At 34.1% G+C, this 23,894-nt stretch overlaps 1 protein-coding gene across 1 annotated transcript in view; it reads left to right on the top strand.

Moving 5' to 3' along the window:
* LOC123547384 (uncharacterized) overlaps window positions 1-23,894 on the top strand; it is a 72,276-nt gene that overhangs the window by 41,738 nt on the left and 6,644 nt on the right. The window contains exons 16-27 of the mRNA XM_053524631.1: window positions 6,200-6,289; window positions 7,166-7,639; window positions 7,844-7,938; window positions 15,494-15,569; window positions 15,827-15,988; window positions 16,146-16,339; window positions 16,680-16,945; window positions 18,099-18,240; window positions 18,769-18,883; window positions 20,778-20,861; window positions 21,808-22,170; window positions 23,002-23,087. Of these exons, the coding sequence (XP_053380606.1) occupies window positions 6,200-6,289; window positions 7,166-7,639; window positions 7,844-7,938; window positions 15,494-15,569; window positions 15,827-15,988; window positions 16,146-16,339; window positions 16,680-16,945; window positions 18,099-18,240; window positions 18,769-18,883; window positions 20,778-20,861; window positions 21,808-22,170; window positions 23,002-23,087 (2,147 nt within the window). The remainder of the gene's footprint in view (window positions 1-6,199; window positions 6,290-7,165; window positions 7,640-7,843; window positions 7,939-15,493; window positions 15,570-15,826; window positions 15,989-16,145; window positions 16,340-16,679; window positions 16,946-18,098; window positions 18,241-18,768; window positions 18,884-20,777; window positions 20,862-21,807; window positions 22,171-23,001; window positions 23,088-23,894) is intronic.

The following is a 23,894-nucleotide window of genomic DNA, read 5'->3' as shown; positions in this document are numbered from 1 at the left end:
CATTTGGTTCATTTGAAAGGCGTCTATTGCTGACATATAAATATCTTTAAACAATTTGGTGGATCTTTATCAGCTGAGCCTGTAACATTCTTATAAAGTTCTCTGATTAGTTAACTGCGGACAACTGACCCTTTTAAGGGGCCAGTAGAGCTAGAAATAAGAATAAATTGAAGTTTTCCCTTTGCGAAAGTTCATAAACTTAATTCGTAGCGATGTGATCACTTGTCCTATTTTATGTTTTTATACTAAATACAAGATAGGTTAAGCACTGTTTATTATCCCCCTTAGAAGAAAAAGAGGTATTATATTGTTCTGCTGATGTCGGTCAGTTGGTCTGTCGGTCGGTCAGAAGACCAATCGGTTTCCGGATGATAACTCAAGAACACTTGAGCCTAGGATCATGAAAGTTTATAGGGAAGGTTGATCATGACCAGCAGATGACCCCTATTGATTTTGAGATTAGTAGGTTAAAGGTCATGGTCAAAGTGACCCGAAACAGTTAAACTGTTTCTGGACGATAACTTGAGAACGCTAGGGTCCTAGGATCCCTCAGTAGGTCAAAGGTCAAGGTCACAATTATCCGGAACAGTTAAACGATTTAAGAACGCTTTGGTCTAAGATCACAGATAAGGAGGTCAATTATGACTTGTAAATGTCTCATAATCATTGATATGAGATCAGTTAGTCAAACGTCCAGTGCACAGTAACCAAATAATTTCTGTTTATGTGAAGTTGCTGAATACATCAAGGGGACATTCTTTGCACGTACACAATAACAATACAAATAAATCACAAACATGATAATGTTGAAAGCTTTGAGTTTGTTTAAAAACTCTTTCCAGTAATTTAATTTTCCAACATTCGATATTAGTGATAACAACATACTTTAATAACGATAACTTATGTAATAAAAACAATTTAATAACTGTTGTTAATTTGGCGTTAATTATGTAAACTGGGGTAACAAAATAAATAACATTGGAGGAACAAATGTATAATAAAATTGAAAATAAATCGTACACATTATCAAAAGAGTACATGAGCACTAGATAGTTGTGTGAACTTTTTCAGAACAATAAGAGAAAGAGAAAGATGAAGGGCGGTAACTGTGGTTTGACGGGATATATAGGTCCCCTCGTTTTTGTTTGAATTTTTACATTTTCGAAATACGAATGTGTTAGCTTCATGCGAAAGGCAAGTGTCTCAAGATAGGAATGTCGGTGAAGTGATAGTTATTATTAGTCCCCTACTGGTTGAAAACCAGTTTCGGGGACTATAGGAATTCGATTTTCCGTCATTCCGTCCGTCCGTCTATCCGCAATTTCGTGTCCGGTCCATACCAATCCTCGCGTGTATCAGTGCTATACACTGGGCACGTTAAAGAACCAGGCTGTCTATTCGCAACGAGTTAGGCTAAGTTAGCCGGACAAGCCTGTATCTGATTTCTGATCTCTCTGTCGTGGGGGCTTCGTCTCACTCTGTCCCTCTGGTCAGATCGCTCTGTGTCTGTACTAGTAGAGGATGAATTATGCGCCCTGTGTGGCTGCATTTGAACTATGTAAAGCACCTTTGAACGTAAAATTGATCATGAAAAGGGCGCTATATAAATCTGGTTTAATAATATTAATAATAATACCTCTGTCATCCATGAAGGAATTTTAATATTACTTGGCACAAATGTTTCCCATGATAAGTCGACGTGTCAAGTGCAAAACCCGGACCCCTAGCTCAAAGGTCAAGGTCACAATTGGAGGTTAAAGGTCAACAGGGCTTTTTTTCCTGTCCGGTCCATAACTCTCCCATTCATGAAAGGATTTTAATATTACTTGGTACAAATGTACCTCATAATAAGACGATGTGTCATGCACAACTTTCAGAACCCTGTCTCAAAGGTCTAGGTCACACTTAGCAGTCAAATGTTAACATAGCATGAACAGGGTCTGTTTCGTGTCTGGTCAATAACTCTTATATTCATTTAGGGATTTTAATATCACTTGGCACAAGTGTTTCCCATGATGGGACAACGTGTCATGCGCAAATCCCGGACCCCTAGCTCAAAGGTCAAGGTCAAAATTGGGGGTCAAAGGTCAACAGAGTTTTTTTCCTGTCCGGATCATAACTCTGCCATCAATGAAGGGGTTTTAATATTACTTCGCACAAATGCAAATATTTTCCATTATGAGACAACGTGTCATGCGCAAAACCCGGACCCTTAGCTCAAAGGTCAAGGTCACAATTGGAGGTCAAATGTCAATAAGGTTTTTTTTCCTGTCTGATCCAGAACTCTGTCATCCATCAAGGGATTACAATATTACTTGGCATAAATGTTCCCCATGATGAGACGACGTGTCAGGTGCAACACCCAGAACCCTCGCTTAAAGGTCAAGGCCACACTTTGAGTTCAAATGTCAATAGGATTTTTTCCTGTCCGGTCTATAACTTTGTCATGCAAAACAGGATTTAAATATCAGTTGACAGAAATATTCCCCTGGATGAGACAACATGTCATGCGCAGAACTCTGGCCCAAGGTCTAATGTCAAGTTCACACTTAGAGACCAAAGGTCAGACATAAGAATGACTTTGTCTGGAGCATTTCATACATAGAGGAATTTTGATGTAACTTGGCACAAATGTTCACCAACATAAGACAAATTGTCGTGCGCAAGAACCAGGTCCCTATGTCTAAGGTCAAGGTTATATTTAGAGGTCAAAGGTCAAATTCAAGAATGACTTTTTCGGAGCATTTCTTCTTCATGCATGAAGGGATTTTGATGTTACTTGGACCGAATGTTCACCACCATGAGGCACCCTTTTTTTAGAATTACGTCCCTTCGTTGTTACTATAAATAGATTATATTGTAACCTTTTATTATTGGCCGTAGAGAAAAATCGAGACCACTTTTCTGTGGTACAACATGCATGTTACATCCAATTTGTAGGTGTATTTTTACCTATCTCTACCTGGTAAAGAGTTTCTTGTGGACTTATATTATATAGATCTTTAAAAAATTTATTTTTTATTTTTTAGGATTAATTTCCCTTTGTTGTTACTATAAATAACTTACATGGTAACTTTTTTATAATCGGCCAAGAAGTTCAATATGAAAACAACTGTGGATTTTTATATATGTACATTTTAATCCAAGTGTGTTGTTAAAACATACTGTATATATAGTACAATATTGTTTATATATCATTGACAGATATCAGTTCATTATGCTATACTGCAGTAGAGAAAATTAGGTGCCTTCCAGTAGGGGACTCACTTGTTATTTGAAGGTTTGTGAGAAGCTCTACGCATTCGGTAGTTAATCAAGCGTGGACAATAGAAGAAATTGTGTCAGGTTTCGTCTATATTTTGTTAGAAAATATTTTCTTTAAGGTGAACTGCAATGAGGTCTTAGACGCGTGTGGTTTATTTGCTCTTCACGTGTGATTGTTTACTAATATTTTGGAATCTTTTATTCGGCGGAGTTTACCTTTTGATGAGGAGTTTCTATAATCAAGGGTAGTTGATTTCATTCAAAAATTGTTATTGGAAGAATTTAATTTGAGTAAACTTGTGTGTTGCAGTGGTAATCTTTTGAATCATTAGAATTTCTGAGACTGTATGCATATATTTCACATTATCAAGGACAATATTCGATAAATACAACAGAGGTAGTCCATGTTCCATTTTATGACATAATATTAATCTGCGTTTTTTGCCTTCTAAGTTTTTAGGGCTGAATTCAAATTTTCTTATAGGGAACGGTAAGGATAAGTTTTGTGGCTGCTGTATTACGTATGCAGGTCTCAAGCTGTTTTTTTCAAGTTCAAGTTCCTGTTGCTTTGTAATATTTATTGATTATATGCCATCCGAGTATTAAGGAAGTGATCTTACAAAAGTTATATAAATGATTTCAAGAGACTTTCTATAAATATTTTTTCAGTTTTCTCATAACGTTGAAGCACTGTCGTTCTTTTGCTTTGGTGGTTTCAATTTCCGTCGCCGGAATATGTGACACTAAGATGATTAGAGAGAGAGAAAGAGAGAGAGAGAGAGAGAGAGAGAGAGAGAGAGAGAGGCTTTTCGAAAATTCAATAAAGTTTTGCTAGGAATAATAGAAACTAGCCATCATTTTTTCCATTTAGATACTTTCTTCATATCCGCATTAAGTTACCGGGTTTTCAACAATATTCGTATAGAAGATTTGATGTCATAAGCATTGTTCTTTATGCAGACAAGGTAAGGCAGTGAATGGAACAAAACATTTAGCCTTTGGAAACAGTAGAAGACACTCTGAGTATATCAGATATGAATTGAATCACGCACAAGTTAAGAAGTTGACCTGTAACACCCGTTGACTTCAGCTTATGCAAAACATCTCGTATTTCTAAAAGATATAATGACAAAGTGAAGAAGTTCTCCTAGAAGAATATCTTTTTTTTGTGTGAAAAAACTTTGTCCTTTATAATGCATGAACAAAGAGAGAACTCTTCAAGTCATTCAGAATTTCCTATGCAGAAGAGTTTTATGACATATTCGTGTCAGCGCCAGGATTGTAGCGAATGTCGCAACATAATAAGAAGTAAGAAAAAAAAAAACTTTTTTAGAAGAAGTGAAAAATTTATGAGACAATGTAAACATTTAGGCATTGTAAAGACTTAGAAATGTCTTCACGACATGACTGTGCTCAGCTGTGTATTAATCTAATCATTAAATGTTGTGAGGCAAATAGAATTTAGTTTTCCAATTACAAAAAGAAATAAAAAACTAAACCTTTTTCCAATAAACACCATTCATGATTCCATCTGTCATACATTCAGTGTGTCGTATATTCAAGGTTAAATTCATTTCGTCTTTTGACAGCTTATATGATATGTAAAATAATAGCTTAGGACTCCCTTCTAAATTCTAGTTTGTTTAGTTCTGCCTATCGTTATTTCGTTTTTGCGTGTCCACTATTTTAATTTTGGGACAGCACCCAGCGTTAAGTGAAATTTCACTGTAGTGTTTCATTGTATCTTGCCACACATCTACGGGTGTCTGTACTTGTTACTTGTGCAAATGCTGAGTTTTGCTAAAACCGGTGCTAGAGGGCGTGGACGGAAACATGCATTTTCATTACTGTCCAAGAACAGGCTGAATCATACTGAATCAGAAACATATTCATTTTTGTAGTGTTTGGCGACCTGTGGAGGTATCAATTTTTCTAATTTTATGTAAGCAAAACCAAATAATTATGCACTATATAGTCATATATTTCTGTAATTTTGATCTACGTCCCTGCAGTTTGAATATGATAAAAGCTTTGTCCATTCTTTTCATGTATAAAATGTTTTTCAAAATTATGACAAAATTGAGGTTTGTACATACAAAAATAACTAATAACCTAAAACACTTCTGTTATTTGAAGGAATGTTGCGTTTATCACAATATGTATTGCGTTATCTTTACTCTTGAAATTAGCAAAGAGTAAGCGAAATAAAACCTTTTCCCTAAAAAGTGAAAGAAGGACATATGAAAGTAGATTACTACAAGTCAAGTACACGCTGTGAGTTACGTATGACATGAATTAACTCTCAATTCTACAGATGACAGCATTCACAAGTTTCAACAAAAGGAACCACAATTTATATTGGGATAAATACATAAACAAAACATTGATTTCAAAGCTTTCTAAGTATTTGCATTCAAGCATTTTATTCTTCTTCTATTTATTTTCTTCAGTATGTTATACTTTTCTCCATATCATAATGTTACGGCATAATTGTAAAGAATAAAGCTATGTGATATGTAGGATTAATTAATATATTAGACTTGCTCGCCTATTGAACCTCCCAACAAACAAATACTATTTCTTGATTAAAGCAAAGATATATCATGCGTATCATGCATATCAAATTACCCTAATTATTACAAATAGATAAAGACATTGAAATATATATATTCTTATATATTCTGCCATGTTTATACTATGCGATTAGACAAGGACTTCGCAAAACATTTATTAGTTCCATATTCCATTTTATAGAGAAATGGTATATTAAGCACTACATAATATTTTATTCAAACTTGCAAGAGGGTGGAGAAATATTTTGTCTTTGTATAACGCCATTTACCAAATTTTGCAAAAAATCTTGTTTTTTGTTTATTTATATTTTTTTTGGTTTTTGTTTTTTTTTTTATTTGTTTTTATTTTTTTTTTTTTATAGATACGTTGCACATTTGAAATATCAGAAAACCCGAACGGCCAAAACTCGCTCCTAGCAATAAGTGAAGAAATCTTCACAGGATTTCAACCGGTAAGTGAAGTTTTTACATTTTATCAAAATAGAATGAGTAGAAAAAAATAATTCTTGGAATAAATTTCGTATAAAACAGCATGAATTAACGGCATTTCTATATTATCATGTAATCTGCTGTAAAAATACATGTAATTCAGAAATGTCGGTTGACAATTGCATTAAAAAAAAAAGGAACAAAGATTTGTTGTAACTGATAAAATGTAAGTAAATATACTTTGATACTGCACTGTATACAAACTAATTCCATATAAACATACACAGCTACCCTAAGCACCCTTGATTTCTACAATGAAATAATCGATATGAATAATCAGCCTAAGGTCAACCATCGCGGTCAAGTTGCGACTACTATATACGCGTGGTTGTGTACATGTTTCACATAAACACAAAAATACATTTACAAAGAAGCCCGCCCGCTTAGTTCAGTAGGGAGAGCGCGGGGTCGTGAGTTCGATTCCCGGGCGAAGCGATTTGAAAGAAGACATTGTGTCTGAAATCATACGTCCTCCACCACTGATTCATGTTCATGTGGGAAAGTTGGCAGTTATTTGCGGAGAACAGGTTTGTACTGATACAGAATCCAGGAACACTGGTTAGGTTTACTGCCCGCCGTTACATAACTGAAATACTGTTGAAAAACGGCGTTAAACTGAAAACAAAGGAACGAACAAACAAAGGAAACATGTAGACAACGCGGATGAAACATACAAATAAAGGCAAACTGTTGGGCACTTCCTTGGAACGGTCACCTTTAAACGTGTTCACATCTCAACAAAGGTGTTAATTTTTGAAAATTGTAATTCAAATTTAAAAATATGTACATGACTACTGGCAAATATTTTTCATTAACTTGCTTTTAATACCTTTTTTCAGCATCACATATATATTAATGAAAGTACTGACAACTACTTCTTTCATCTGATATCGAGCTCACCACTTGGTTGTGAAACAACTGAAGAAAACGGCGACGGAACCTGCGATTTGTTCTGGCCGGTACTTATGGAAGACGATGGTGTATGGTGTAATCAGCCTGTCTCAGAAAATGAGCACCATGAACTTTGCAGAGTTTTTGTTCGTGGCTGTTCGTATGGAAAATATATGAATAACTGGGGTTCCTGGTGGTCTTTATCGCAATGGGAAAACAACTATAACCATCACTATGATTATAACCATACAGTAACTGATGATGTGGATTGGTATTTCAGCAATAACACTTCAGAACTTTTGGGAGTGTATATAGATATACAGGGTACAGCAAAAACTGGTTCGATGAAAATCAAGTTCGGTCCAACAGAAACAACAACTGGTCATATGATATGGAACAATTATAAAATGCCAGACATAAATGTGTGTAATAGTTTTACAATCTGACATTTCATGTGCATTTTTGCAAAAAAACTCAATTGTTTTTGTTTAAATGGAATTTGTTAATAGAAGGTAATAATTGAAATCATTTCAAGCGATATGTATTAAAACGTTAACAGTTATAATAACATTTCATAAATTATATAAATTTAGTCAAAATTACCACAAAAGTAAATTATTTTTCAGCTACATATAGAAAGAAGTCCGACTGTGAAAGAGGCATGCAAGATATCAATAGTCAATATTCCTGTCCTGACCAAAGAAACAGACTGGACATTTGCGTAAGTGATGATAAGTTTTGTGATTTCAATACTTTTTATTTAGACAAAATATTTTCTTCAGTGTAATGATTTGAGAAGATATTCAGGAAAATTTTCAACCTTTACAGGGTTGTGTACTTGTTTTCTTTAAATATAGTTTGGTCATCTTAAAGCGACTAACCCACACATTGTGAAATGTAATTTTTAAAATAATGTATCACCGAAAGGCAAAATACCGTCACTGTTTCATATGTTTACATGAAACATAATGGTTGACCAGTTTATGGTCTCCAGAATTACAGGAACATTCGATTTTTTGCAGTTTTTTCATGTACTTTTATAAACCGTTATAACGCTTTATTTTGTAAACATTGATAAATACAGAACGAGACTCGACAGTATATTTAGACGCTATCACGTGGGAAGCACATCAAAAGTGCGCATGTAGGGTCGATTTGTATACTCGTCTACCGGTTAGGGAAGTCAGCATGATTTACTCTGCCTTATTTAGGTTAAAACCACTTATCGTACTGAATAACACTACCTATAATGGACCGTTACATTATTAAAGGTACACAAACATCGCTCGCCACAAAACCGAACTATAGGTAGCGTTATGAAGTGAAAAAAAACAACAAAAAAAACAACACAGTAACACTAAGTTTACGATTTAGTCAGTGATTCCTCGTTGGCCGAGCTGTTACGGTATTTCTTTTTGTTTCTAATTTTCGTATAAAATTGGAAGTATCTATAAATCAATCAATCCTTAAATTATGGCCGGACAATGCTTGTATTAAAATGAAGTGTAAGAAAGTTATAAAAATAACCAGTACATGTTAAAAAATATCACAGGAAAGCTTAAAACATTAGATCGTATTAAAGGTGGAGTGTATTTAGACATAATTACCTGTCAGTTGTGACATATATTTTTAGTAAACATGCTTGTGACAGTCAGGATGGTCGCACCGGGGACAGAAACTACAAGAACAGTTTAACACTCAGGATAATATTAACAAGTTTATTTACAGAAAAAAATGATTATTTACAATGAACGAATAAAAACCAAATAGAAGAAGGAAAAAAAAAAACTGAGCTTAAAATCCGATTTCTAAAAGATGTTCAGTTCTATTAATTACAGTTGAATGTCATCGTTACGTATCGCAAATGTTTCCATTTTACTTAAAACTTAAAGTAGCGCTAAACTTTTGTAAGATAATGTCCCACTAAATCGCGAAGACGTTGATTCCATTCTGCCTTCCCATGTCCGGTGTTTGTATCCCAGAGCTGTCTCAGTTGACTACAAAAGTCAGCGGCTTGGCAGTTAAGTCACAACCATGGGACGAAAAAATCTCAGCGCTGGGAATTCACATCCAGGCGAGTAAAGTAAAGCAAACCGCGGGTATAGGACTTCCGGGTCGTGACATCACCAGGTAAAAAGTCGTCTGGTGGTAAGCACCATAGCAAATACAAATAAAGGCATAAAACTGCTACTTTGGGTACACCATACCTCCGTAGGCTCCCATAGATAATACGTGCCATTTATACAGTTCATACGTCACGTGACACCACAATACGTCACTTATTCCTTTCATTATTTCTCAAATAAATTAGTTACTAGTCTAAAGTTAAAATATGATAAAGATATGAAAAGATTATAATGAAAAATTATAGATTAAGAGATGATAAACTGCAGCTATTATTTACAACCACAAATTAACAAAAAAGCAATGCAAATCAAACGTAACACTATAGCTGGAACGAACGTATTATTGACTACCATACAACAAACGGTTATTTTATAGATATGCAATATACTGGCACACGATAAATTTAAATTGCAATGACATATTAAATACAAGGTACTATACTTGTCAACATGTAATAGATACAGTACGAGTCTTCTTAAAATGTGTCCTCTTACAGAAGGAGTTCGTCCTAGCAAAACGGCTTCTTATGTCTGTAAGGGGACACTTTTGAAGAAAATCGAGTAACTGTATCTGATTTATATGACGATAAGTGTACTGAATATATTAATGAATGAATAAATAAATAAATAAATGGAAAATTATTTTTTCGAATGATAAACATTATTGCCGTGTGCATGTCTAAATAAGATGTATCGGCTAGTGGTATTACCCGAATTTTTCATGCATTCAAATTTCAAACGGTTGGCAGTATATGTGTTTGTACATTAGTATTATACATCACTAAATTAAATACAAGTTCTAAAATGACAGACGCTTTTTGACGAGGAACAACGAACGAGACGAAATCCTAGACCTGTTAGTACCATCCCTTACTGTTGACATTGGGGAATCGGAGCTCCGTTGCTGGATGTTTCGTTTTGTTAGGGAGTTACGATAAATTTTATCTGTTTATATATAACACTTTAACAGTTTAATAGGGGTTTCTTGTAAATTTAATCTTGGACTTCGTAAAAGGTGTCTATATTATCTACAGGCAATACACTCACCTTAAATGTTTTTTTTTTTTTTTTAAAAAGCCTATTAAACGGAAAAAGGTCACAAGTGAAGTGAGCTAAATAGGCTCACAAAAGGAATAGTTACTAAGCTCACCTGAGCACATAATGCTCTTTAAGGATCGATGAATGCCTGGTTTACATTAACATTGATTACACTATAATGTCACACTTGCTAAAACATTGTGTATCTAACTTGAAGACAAGATTCAAAAGATCATCACCAGACAAAGTGTTATTTATAAACAAATTGTTTACTCAGGCCGTGAGAAATTAAAAATATTTTTTATCAGCTTGAAAAAACAAATGTTGCTTATATCAAAGCTTTTGTGTAATTTTATACAGAAATGTTAATTAGGTCTAGAAAACAAGTGTTTGTTTTCGCTGTTCTGAACGACCCTTTTTTATGATCGACCCTAAAGTTTTATTGATCTTTTTTTGTAATCTGTGTTCCTTAAATAAAGTTCTGTTCATTTCTGTTCTGTTCAATAAAATTGGATTTTTCTTGTAGATTTATGTTACACAAGATTATTAGTAAGTAAAGCATGTACCTCCATCTAAAGTAAAAAAAAAAAACAAAGACAAATATCAAACAGGGAACGCCACGTACCAAACACGCAGCCTCACCAAAACGAAACTCACAGCACGCAGACGCGTACACAACAAGCACACACACACATACACATACACGCGCACACACACAAAGCCAACACATAAGGACAAAACGAACAAACAAAGGAACACAGTGGGGCACCGCCTTGGAACGGTCAGTGGCAAAAACACCACTGAGGAGCTTAAACCGGTTTATGGTGCGCACCCAACCTCACTCTTACCCCCACCATGTTCCAAGCCAACTAAGTGGATTGTTCTGCACATTATTGACAGGAAGCAACAGTACGATGGTGAAGAAAGATTTGCGATGGCGAAGCGCGACAGTACAATGGACTATCACCATCTTCATCATCGTACACTCGTACCTTCGCGGAACAGGCGCTGACCCTAACGGAACATCGTAGTTTTCACATGGCGTGACCCATTTGATTGTGAATTGCCTAACGTATTGCCGATGTTGTATGCTTACTGCGGTATAAAGTCATTGCCGTTCTGTTTATAAGTGGAAATTGATAATTCTTTCTTGTGTTGTTTAAAAAAACTGTTCTAAAATATTGATACATTTAACAGAAGATAGCAAAAAATTAAATCATCTTGAAAATTCTTTACATCAGGCACAGTTTACGACTTCGTTCACGAACTTTACGTGCAAGTGGTTAACTGATAGAGTGCGTTCATACAAGACAGTTCTATTTATAAAGTGTCCGCTTTCAACCGTAAGAAGAGACTTTAACAATAGCTCTGCTTGGGGTATAGTCGTATAAATACATTTATACATTACAATACAATGCAGTACCGGCATTTCATAATTTACAACGAAAATACTGAAATATACGTTGTATGACAAAAAGTACTTGCTAATTATCAGGATACATAATTTAAAAAAAAATGATAACTTATACAAGCAAAACATTTTAGATTCCTCTTTCGAAATAACTAATTTACAAAAGTCTGAAAAATTTAATAAATAAGCCTGACATATCGAAACTGGCTAATCTCTTTCCGAAAAGTAACATTTTACAAATTCTTTAGAATGAACAAAAATTTACCAAATAAAATCGTAATTCAAAAATCATACAAAAATCTAACAAATAAATTTCTTACCTCGATCGAGCAAAAATTTAATTTCTTCAAGGAATAGTGACATAATGTCGTCAAGACTGTAATGACGTGAACACTAAAGACATCTAGTCCAGTCAATTTGTATGGTATTGTCCCGCGAAATATTGGATTTTCACGGGATTCACGACATAGTCGTGACCTCATACTATTTTGGCGCGTAGGTAAAATTGGACAATTTAAGGCCCATTATAGTGTTTTTGTGAATAAAAACATAAATTACTGAAGTTAAGGGGACGCATATTGCTACATTCACAGTTCATACAGCAATGCGGAAGGGGTGCATATTCAAGAAATCGATGGTGGGAAAATAAAAAACATATTCCTAAACTGATATAATACTGATGGACACCTGTAATATTCAGTATTTTGTGGATAAGGATGTGGTACTATGAATGTAATAGGAAAACAGAGGTCTTTGTGAAAGTACATTCAATACAAAATATTAAGCTTTTTTATAAGGAAAATACAGGTTTTTTTACAATAACAGTGTTCCAAATAATGTTGAAGGGATGAGATTTTCTTTCTAACACACCAGGTTTGCTTAAACATGTAAAAATGTAACGCCACGTCTGTTCATCTCGGGATGGACGCCATATTTCTCATTGATAAAAAATGTAAACAAAAAAATCAGAGTGGGATTAGCATTGTAAGGGCATAACATGACATTCTACACAATGAATACCTTAGAACAGATATCTAAGATGCTACACAGGTCAGGCGGGTTAAATGCATAATGTCGATCACTTGAAATTGTGGTTAAAAGGTGGTTAATTTTAGTTTGTTTACATGGTTTTTAATTTTCCCACGACTTCTCGGCGATTCACTGCAAATGTATTACTGCGCCGGACGAAAGGTAACTCTAATAAACAACGGGAGACAACTTAGGTGTCAGCACGTGTACGATTTTTAAAAAAACATGTCGATGATTATAATTTCTTATCAAATAATGAATCCTATTCAGATATTCGTCTTTAATATTAGAAAATTATTAATTTCTGTGGACATTTGTCAAATAATATTACTTACAGTGGACTACTTTGCGCATCAAACTGGTTTCCGCTTCAGTTGTGAGGCACTTCCGTTATACTTTTTGACAACAATAACAAAACACAAAATGAATCAATAAAGTCACTTATAAACCGACTGCTACTAAAATCAGTGTAAGTAAAGTTGTTGTTACAACATTATACATGTTCGTTACGTTATGAGATAAAGTTTATCTTGAACTGCATAATCCATTAATTACGTTTAGATGATATTGCATTTACAACTTATTTGACCCCGTTTTTTTACGTGAATGACAGCATTCTCGTGCAACTCGTGCAAACAGAGTTATGAAAAGTATGGTGGAGAATTCAAGGACAAATTATAAATGACATTAAAGTGAGGATAACTGTATATTCGTCCAGTTTTGATCATTGACATTCCTGCTGTTTATTAGTAACTTTTGTGAACAAGATTAGAATGTTGCTTTTGCACATATACACATTGATTGGACCTCTCAACCAAATTTCATACCTTATTTTAGGGATTTTTAAGACAATACATTTTCAAAAGTTTGTTGAATGTGTTTTGATATTTAAGTGCATTGTAGTTCATGAATACCAAGTTAAAAATTAATAATGGCAACATTTCTAGGCCTTTATTGTAAGCCACTAGACTTCTGTAACAATAAATGTTTAATGTATTAAGGGGAATATACTCTTTTAGTTTTGTAATGTGGCATTCCTTGACCACCGTATCTTTTCTTATGCACTACTTTGTAAACAAACTAAATAATGTGTTTTAGCTCACATATGCGAAATGAAAAGCAAGACAGTGAACTTATTTCACATTCTTTCTTTAAATTAGAATCTGTAGGACATTGATAAATGTTTGGACAAAGTGAAGCACTATTATTTTCGCACCAAAAAGTCTTAATTGTTGACTTTGAATGTACACAAGAAGTCTTATGTAATTCAACAATAACTTTCTTGTTTCAGTTCTTCTCATTTTTATTTTAGTGAGCAATCCTTTGTGTACTTATAACAGTTGAAACAGTATTCATTTCATTTACCAAAACCTTGTACTTTTTTGCAGGTAAATTTTATAATACCCCACCCACTTTTTTCTAATTTCAAAGTATGCGTCCCCTTAAAATATCAACTTCTTTATTACTGAACCGAATATAATGAAATTTACATGGAAATTTAAGTTATAAATACGGAAAAACATGAGAGGTGTTTTATGCGTAAAATCTGCCATTTACCTCGATTACTCAAAAATATACTAAAAGATTAAGCAATACCTGCATTCAAACTACAGATACGTTGAGGCCCTATGTCAGTGCGTGACAATGCTAGAACTAGATTTACTAACATTGAATTGTAGTGGAGAAAAAAATAAAGACAAAATTTAACGGGTCTTGGAATCCTTATACCATAACCGCACTAGATCAATGAGAAGTCACTCACTGCATCGTAATGTATTAAGTGCACTGACTTTATGTTATGTTATTGTGTTGTTTGTTTTTTATTCAAAACGTCAAAATAGTGTGTGATACCTATACGTGTGCTGTCTTTTGAAAATCATGTGATACAGAATTTGATGAAAAATACATTGTAAGAACATCAAATATGAAGCATAAAGGTGAATAAAGCAAACGTTTGATTTTTATGCCCCCACTTTTGGGGGTGGGGGTGCATATAGATTTGCCCTTGTCCGTACTTCCGTCCGTCCGTCCGTCCGTTCTTCCGAGAATGTTGTGTCGCGCCTAGCTCCAAAAGTATTTGACGTAAAGTCAGTCACAAAACTTTACAGGAATGTTGGTCAGCATGTGTAGTTGTGCACCTGGGGTTCCGCGTCCGGATTTATTCAGTCGTGTAGGAATTATGGCTCCTGACTTTGTAAAAGTTTGTCATTTTAGTGTTGTGTCGCGCCTAGCTCCAAAAGTATTTGACGTAGAGTCACAAAACTTTACAGGGATGTTGGTCAGCATGTGTAGTTGTGCACCTGGGGTTTCGCGTCCGGATTCATTAAGTCCCTGATTTAGTAAAAAGTAGTATTTGTTGCATTTTTTTTAAAAAAAATAGCAACATATTGTTTTCCCAAAGTTCTGTGTCCTTTGTCATGTAGTGGGGGCATCTGTGTCCCATGGACACATTTCTAGTTTTCAAATCTGACATCACGATGTGTGGGTTAGTTGCTTTAAAGTCGGTTTTCGTTACATGTACATTTATGGAGGCCTCAAATGTATATTCCCAAGAAAATCGTCATCACCATATAGTTAAAAAAAGAGAGAAGATATTGAGATGCATTTTAACAAATTGTGAAGAGCTTTTCTATCGTTGACAGGTGTATCAAATAGCATGTATACACGCTTAGTTTCAGCACTGAAAACGTTGAAATTGACCAGGTTGGGGAATTTATCATGTACCGCAGCACCAAGATACCTGTTTATGTAAGACTTATTTCCTTGTTCATGATATTTTCTGGTAAAGAGGAGTTAAATTATCTTCCCATCATATCATATAATTCAAACAAACCGACAGCTCACTTTTAATTACCTTTTTCGGGCAACACTTGGAATTCCATTCACATAAATGAAGAATAAAGTGATGTCAATTAACAATACCAGAGAGGGGTAACTGACGTGTGTCCTTTTTAATTTAATACATTCTTTGTTCTTGCATATAGATGAAATTAACTATTCAACAGGTCCAAATACAGACGGAAGCATGCAGCTGGACTACAAATGGTGTGTGTTTATGTGCAGTTAATTACAGAGACGGGGACAATACATATATATATAGCTATTGCAATGGATTGATGAGAATTGGTCAAACAAACGGAGAATTGACAAATCGCCGGATAGATCATGTAGGTTTCTTAGGCGCGTAATGCATTTGCTATGTACAGTTTGATTACTCTTTACAATTTCAGTTTGAGAGTTTTGTTTAAAATAATTTATATCTAAAAAAGGATTTACCTGCTTATCCAAAATTAAACATAACACTGCCTTTGTTATGTATTAAAGGTAACGCTGATTAATGATATTGCCTTGGATATAGAGACATGGAATAATAGGATTGTTAATGTCAGCCTAAATACTAACCACAGTGGCTCCACGTTAGAGGATGGGGAGGGACTCTGTATGTTCTCACCTGGCTCGTACAAACATAGAAGTGGAACTGAAGAGACAGATAGTGACGGATTCTTATCAAGCTGGCGGTTTGTAGTAGAGCTGAAGTTTAGCATTTGAGAACAATGATTTCGTTTTCACTCTGATCTACAACAAAATTACATATTTATACGGTTAAATATATCCAACCGCACTTTTGAATGTACCCAAGCAGTAAAAAATAATATTCTATCAGTTTTTACAATACATGGCAATTGAGTTATAACTTTTTTATATAAATATTACACAAATAGCGCATTTTAATCAACTGGTCTTTTTCAGGCATGATCGTACTAGCCATTTTTAAATGCACACTTTATACGTCTATCTGTCCTTTGAAAATTTACTTCTTTCTGACATTTTGAAAAATATTCATTGATTTTATTTTAGATTACTCATAAATGAGAGTTTGCTTAATCCACTCAATCACAAGGCTGTGTCTTGGCTAGATGAATATACACAATGTGGTTGCCCAGACAATACTGAAATTTTGCAAGAAAGGGAGGAGACGTACTATTACAATGATACATACAGTTATAATTATACTTCCTACTTGTATACAAATGAATGGTATAGCAGCCATTACAATGTTCACTGGGGATTCATACGATGTTTTGCGGAGAGCATCTGCAAGGTTAACCACTCTGGAGGCGGTGGTAAATATATGACCATTACTTTAAAGATTGTTTGGTGTATAATCAGCTTAATTATCGCAACCAAAAAATGTTCTGTTCTGCACTATGAAATACAGACATTTATTAAATAAAGATGCTTTTCACTTATTCTGCGAATATCATCATCATATTGCGCATACATTTTAGAAGGTAAATAAAGGAAAACACTAAAGGTCCATAATAACTTGAAACAATGGAATGCACCATGTGACATGTATCTTTAAAGTTGATAATGAATTATGAACACTAAGCTTTATCATTATTTTGTTTTAATGTGATGGTCAAAAAAGGCGGTGGAGATTTTTGTCAAATTTATACTATGAAAGAAAATAAAAGAAAATCAATATTTTCACATGTGACAAAAAAAGAAGAAAAAATGCTCAACAGTTTTGTATATTTAGAGAATAATTTTCAAAAAAATACCTTAGGGTATTTTATACTTCAGTCAAGAAAATAACAGAAAAATACTCGTTTTCTATATCTGACCAAAACGACAATTTACATTGTTTTAGATCATTTGCATTAATCAACCAAACTATTTTTTTTCTTGCATTGAGTACATGCATTTTAGGTTCTTAACGATTGCTGTGATATAAGTATACAAGAGCATTTTTATGTTTGACATTAGATGACTTCTGTTGCCTTTGCATATATAAGGGTTTCACCAGGTGTGGATAACTTTTCTTTAAACTGTCCTTTGACATTGGAACATGTTGGGGATAAGAGAAATGTTAGGTGCACCATAACCAGTTTAAGCTCCCCAGTGATGGTTTTGCCACTGACCGTTCAAAGGCGGTGCTCCATTGTGTTCCTTTATTTGTTCGTTTGGTCCTTATGTGTTTACTGTGTGTATGTGTCTGTGTGTGTGTTGGTCATGCGCGCGCGTCCGTGTGCTTGGTTAACGTTTGGGAAGATTGCGTTTTTAGAACGTGACTTTACCTGTTGGATATTCATCCATGTTTTTGTACTAAACCTAAATTTGAAGTCTTAATATTCTCTAGGTTGATATTGATTTGAACTCGCCATGTGTGTTAAAACCTCGCTTTCTAAACCTTTTCACCGAAGAATCTTTTATTGCTTTTCTTTTTTTTCAAACTGCTTTTTTATTATGTATCAAAACATATTGATTTTTCAGAATGGTCTGGGTCACTGCTTCCGGTTTTTTCTGTTACAAGTGTAAAAGCCCGCATGGAAATCAGATATGATCGGAAATGGCCCCTTCTCCATTTGTTTTGTGATTTTGAAGGTCGGGATGGATACCAGTACGGTATAACATGGTTAGTTTACTGTCATTATATTACTTAACTTCATGAGAGGTCGCACAGATGATAAGATACAATATAAAATAAAACAAATAAGAAATGCTGTTAGTTACGTTACATGCACGATTGTAAACATATTCAGATTTGTGTTTGAGTTTAAGCATAATCTCAATTGTATCCCACAGGAACGGCTATATTCATTATTTTACCAGTAGCGTTGACAATGCAGTGTTAGAGATATTTTTACTCTGTTTAACGTCGTACCTAAAAAGTCTAAGGTCAGATTAGCGACTTTTCAGCTATTCATTGTGAACTACGATCCCAGGTGTCCCCATTACGCGAATATTTTTTTCAGACACGGGTGGACACCTGGCTAGAACCACCGACCTTCCGTATTTAAAGCTGAGTGGCTTCTCCACTGGAGTAAGGGATGAATGATTCAAAGGGGCAACGTTCTTAATCACTCTGTCACGATAAAAAGTCTATTTTTTGGTACTAATGTTAAAGCAATATTGTTTTTGCACTTAATCACTTTATCTACAGGAAGGCTGATGACGACGTTGTGTACACATCACCTCTGCAAGACTATTCTTCTGTGGAAAATTTTAACATAACTAACGATGATTTACACACTGACAAATTTTTATTAGAAGTGAAGGTAATACTTACTTTTTCTCGCTGTCACTCATACACCTGTGTATTGTAGTTATATATAGCGATTTCTCTTAAAATCCCCACTCCAAATTCGAGCAGAATTAAAACTTCATCTTATCATATACGAGTCGAACAGAATCAATTTTTGTTTTCATTATGATGTATATATTGCGAATTAAATAAATTTCTCTCTATGTAAAAACTATTTGTAAATATAAATTTAAAATCTTTTTCACTTGCGATTATGCTAAAAAATAATGCCACTGAATAGTACTATTTAATACTTTGATTTTCAGTTATATGCAAACCTGGAATTTAGCATTATCATAAAATTGTTTTTATATTAAGTATATCATTAAAGGAAAAGGCAATGTTGTTCTTACGTTAATTCCGTCAGCTAGAATTTCTTGAACCAATTAAAGAAGAGGAAGAATTTTAAAAATTAGCTTAAAATGGGAAAGTTATGAGCATTTATACATTTGATCAAATTGGCGGTCATTTTGTTTCGATGGTAACAAAAAAACAAAATGGGGTATTTATTATATTTTATAATACATATCTGAACTGTATTTACTTATTTCTGTAAAAACAATTTTCTTTCTACCTTTTCAAGCTATATTGAAAAAAAATTACCATGTTTTACATCTTACACTAGAGAAACATATAAACTTAATCTATTTTAAAGATTATATGTTAAATAAGGAATTCGGCAATGTGTAAATGACGTCATAAACACACTAAAATGGCTGCCTCCATGAACAGCCATTTTCTTTAATTTAAACTAACATACCTTTTTCAATAGTTATCCGATTTTAAAAATTCTTTCAGCGTTATAAAAGGCTCGAGGACGGCTTTCATAAAAATAATTATTGTCAGGCTTTCCTTGCCCTTTAAAACCTTTTACCTGTATGTTCCATATCATTTAGTATTGAAATAAAAACACTTAAATGAAAAGTATATTTCCAAAATGACCTTGATATGAATGAAAAATTCCAAATAACCATACAATTTGATAGCTTTTCATTTGTTTTTTTTGACGATATTGCTCTATAAGTCAATAGAGTCACTTGCCTACTCATTTTTTCAACGACTGTAATCTTAAATTGGGACTTACTTACGTATACATGAGAATTATTATAAAACAGCGCAGTGATTTATTGAGAGATCATGTTTCAAACAGTGGGATTATCATTTCTTAACTTTTACTGATAAGGCGAAAGAATGTAGTTTAATAATTATAAGAAATTCTGTCCAAATAAATATCAGTACAGATATACCTACTAAAAGATATGCGCCCCGCGTTTATCAAATGTAAAAGACATTTTAATAACAAGACGTCATTTTGTGATTGATATTGTCCGTTGAGCGTGCCGTTGCTTGGTTACAACTGTAACGACTGATACAACTTTTAAAAAATTATTGAGAAGACATAAAATAAACGGAGAACTGCTTTTTACACTTAAGATCAAAGTATCTTCCTCTCGTGAAAAGCAGATTTTAAATTTTGAATTTGTTGCACTCGATGAAACATAATTCTGCGTTATACTAAAATTAATAAAAGTATTCTATATGTAAACGTCAACTGGTAATGTCTTCTTTTTAATAGTGTATATGAAATTTTGGTTTCCTATGTTTGTTTTGCTTTGTCCTAGAATCCATTGTACAAAGAGAATAAAAATAGCTGAAAAAAGGTAAAATGTTTAAGAAAAAACAAAACAAAAAACACACACACACACACACACACACACACAAGAAACAAAAACGATTTATCCACTAGTATTATCTAAAAGCATTATAATAATATAACTGTTCTATAGCAGCAAATAAAATACATGTTACCGATATTGCCATTTATTTGACTGTTGTTGTCACAATATTTGCTTTGTGTTTTTTTCTAGTTTTCATGTGGTGTCAGCATTCACGATGTATCTGGTGCAGAACTTATTAGTTCGCAATACAGTGATGCAATCTCTGCTGTGGAGGTACTTTAAAAAAATTATTTGGTTTGACCTTCCACCAAAAAAAACGGAGTCGGTATAATAAATGACGACGATTTCCCTTATATATCATACCGACACTACATATTTCTTTAAAGTTTTATTTAAATAACTAAATCTTAGCGTAACCCAAAGTGAACATCTACTGATATTTTGTTTTTGTTGGGTTGAACGTCGCTCTGACACAATTATAAGTCATAAGGCGACTTCATAGCTTTGATAGTGGAGGAAGACCCTAGGTTCCCCTCTTTTTATTAATTTCTTCATGGGCGGGCACCTGGGTAGAACCACCGATCCTCTGTAATCTAGCTAGATGGCTTCCTCACATGAAGAAATAAACGCCCCAAGTGTTGCTCGAACCCATAAATATGCTTAAATATTGAGATAAACCAATAAAATCAATCTTGCCTAAAACATTTATTTTTTTATTTATTTTGTTGGGTTTAACGTCGCACCGACACAACTGTATGTCATATGGCGACTTTCCAGCTCTGATGATGGAGGAAGACCCCAGGTGCCCCTCCGTGCATTATTTAATCACGAGCAGGCACCTGGGTAGAGCCACTGACCTTCCGTAAGCCAGCTGGATGGCTTCCTCACATGAAGAATTCAACGCACCGGGTAAGGCTCGAACCCACGTCGATGAGGGGCAAGTGATTTGAAGTCAGCGACTTAACCACCCGCCCCCCTCCACCTACACACACACCAAAGAATTTTAACGAAATGCACAATAATTCATGTTCTGCTCCTTATGCAAGTAGTCTATACAAATTTTTGACTTGTTCATTTCAATGTCCAAACAAATGTGTTCCGTTGACTGCCTGAACGCTTTTTTTCGCTATGTTTGACCAATATTGAAATTCAGTGGGCAATTTCAGCGGCTCTGTTGAGATGCGAACGTATGAAAGTTTCTTTTATCTTACAATTTCAGTTTGTGACGACCGAATTGCTTATGCCTAGAGGTGGTGATGTATTGATACAGATCAGGTTAAACATTCCGCTTGTTTGCACAAAAGGGCATCCTTGTTCCTTTGACTTCAAATTATTTGGCACAGGTAACGACTGTTCCCATTCATCTATTGCAATTAAAGGCCGACAAACATGCGGACAACGAATAATTGGTACATCCACTGAAGATGAGCTTGTAAACGAGGCACGCATCATCAATATCACAGTAACCACAACAAATAACGCAAAGTATTCGTTAAAAGATACATTCTATCTTAAGGTGAAATTGGCTGCATATGGAGATACCAGTCCATTTTGGTTACACACTTTTAGCCAGGTTTTAACGGTAAGATTATTTCACCATCTTTGATAAACGTTAAAATAATAGTTATATCACTATATTTATCATAAGAACTGTCTACACTATGTTCTGGTGTCACAATGACCAAAAATGAAATATCCTAGTTATTGTTCAACATAATCAGTAAAACGAAGTAAATATTTATTCTTACTCGTCCCGATTCATTTTCCTATTTAGTAAAGAAGGCTGAAAATTGTATGTTATTATACAACAATTCATTTTTCTGGTGTCACAATTATTACGTCATGGCGTTAAAAGGCAAAGCGGCGCGCTGGAAAAGAAACCAACTGAAAACAGGCAATTATTTGATGGATGTCTTCAATGATGTACTAAATAACCCATGGTAACGTGTTAGAATCGAAATAATATATCTCACTAAGTGATTTGCTCTTGAATAAAATTATTGTTTGTCGTTCAGCTGCGTATTATTATTTCACTCGGCCTCTTTCGCATCTGACCTCTAAACAACGATTTTATTCAACGACAAATCACAAATATGAAATATTATTCCGATTCTTACTCGTAACCAAGGATTTTAAAGTACATCTTTGATGGCATCCATCAAATATTTGCCTTAATTATATCAATTGCTATGATGATTACACAATAGATTTTATTCTGAATATTTTAGCACACAGTAAGGAAACTTTGGGGATTTCAGTACTTTGTCATACCAGACGTAACATAATGTAATAAAAATTATAGTGTAAATAATTGTTGAGTGATTCTACCACAAAAATGACTAACATGACTAAGGCAATTCATTTAAGCCACTGTCTTTATCAGACATGAACACTTCTATCAACTTTTTAAAAGGTATTTGTTCGAGATGATGAAAACTACTGGCAAAGAAATTACTGTTATGCAAACAATGATCCGAGAATGCGGACGTTTGATGGACAGTGAGTTGAAAATTCAATATTTGACAATGTCTATATTTGGAAAGAATTTAATGAACGATGGCGAAATAAATATAAAAAGTGGACTACAAATAAAAAAGATAGTGCAGATTAAATGTTGTCAATTTAACGATTTGTCAGTTTGGGCACGGTGACGTCATCGTCCTTACCTTATATAGGCATTACCAAATATGGTATTGATGGTAAAAGTATGTTAAATACAATTGAACACAGAGCTTTAACTTAAGGTATACACTTAAGCAAACACATTAAGGTCCATTTTATATTATGACCCTCATAATACAATTCTCTTAGTTGTTATTCACTGAATTACCATATATAGTAATGCTCTTTAAGGAAAAGATGATGATGTCACTATGCCCAAAATGGTTGCCATTTCAGTACAAAGATAGTATTCAAACGGCTATATCTTTCTTGTCTTTAGTCCGATTTAGATACTTTTTTTCATCAGTGTTAACGTTTCACATAGTTCTTTTAACTGTGCAAATAACTGTTGCCAAAAATTGCATATTACCCCTATCATGGTTTACTTAATTCTTCGGAAAATTAAGCTCGTCAGTATTAGTCTAACCCTTCCTCGATGCCGAATTTAATGTTCACATGTTGATGTTTTACAAAAGTAATGACAAATCTATTTTCTTGGAAAAACGACACCGGTGGTATTTCATGCTTCCAATCTATGTGGAAAACTAGTGCTTGTATTAAGAATCTCTGAAACATAGAACTATACATTCTATGAAAAGTTAAAAGCAAAAAGGTTATTGCCTGAATTATTGGACAAAATACGAC

Source organism: Mercenaria mercenaria, chromosome 15 (assembly GCF_021730395.1).
Source record: "Mercenaria mercenaria strain notata chromosome 15, MADL_Memer_1, whole genome shotgun sequence".
Lineage (NCBI taxonomy): Eukaryota > Metazoa > Mollusca > Bivalvia > Venerida > Veneridae > Mercenaria > Mercenaria mercenaria.
Note: the sequence above shows the minus strand (reverse complement) of the source record. Positions and strands in the feature narration are given on the sequence as shown.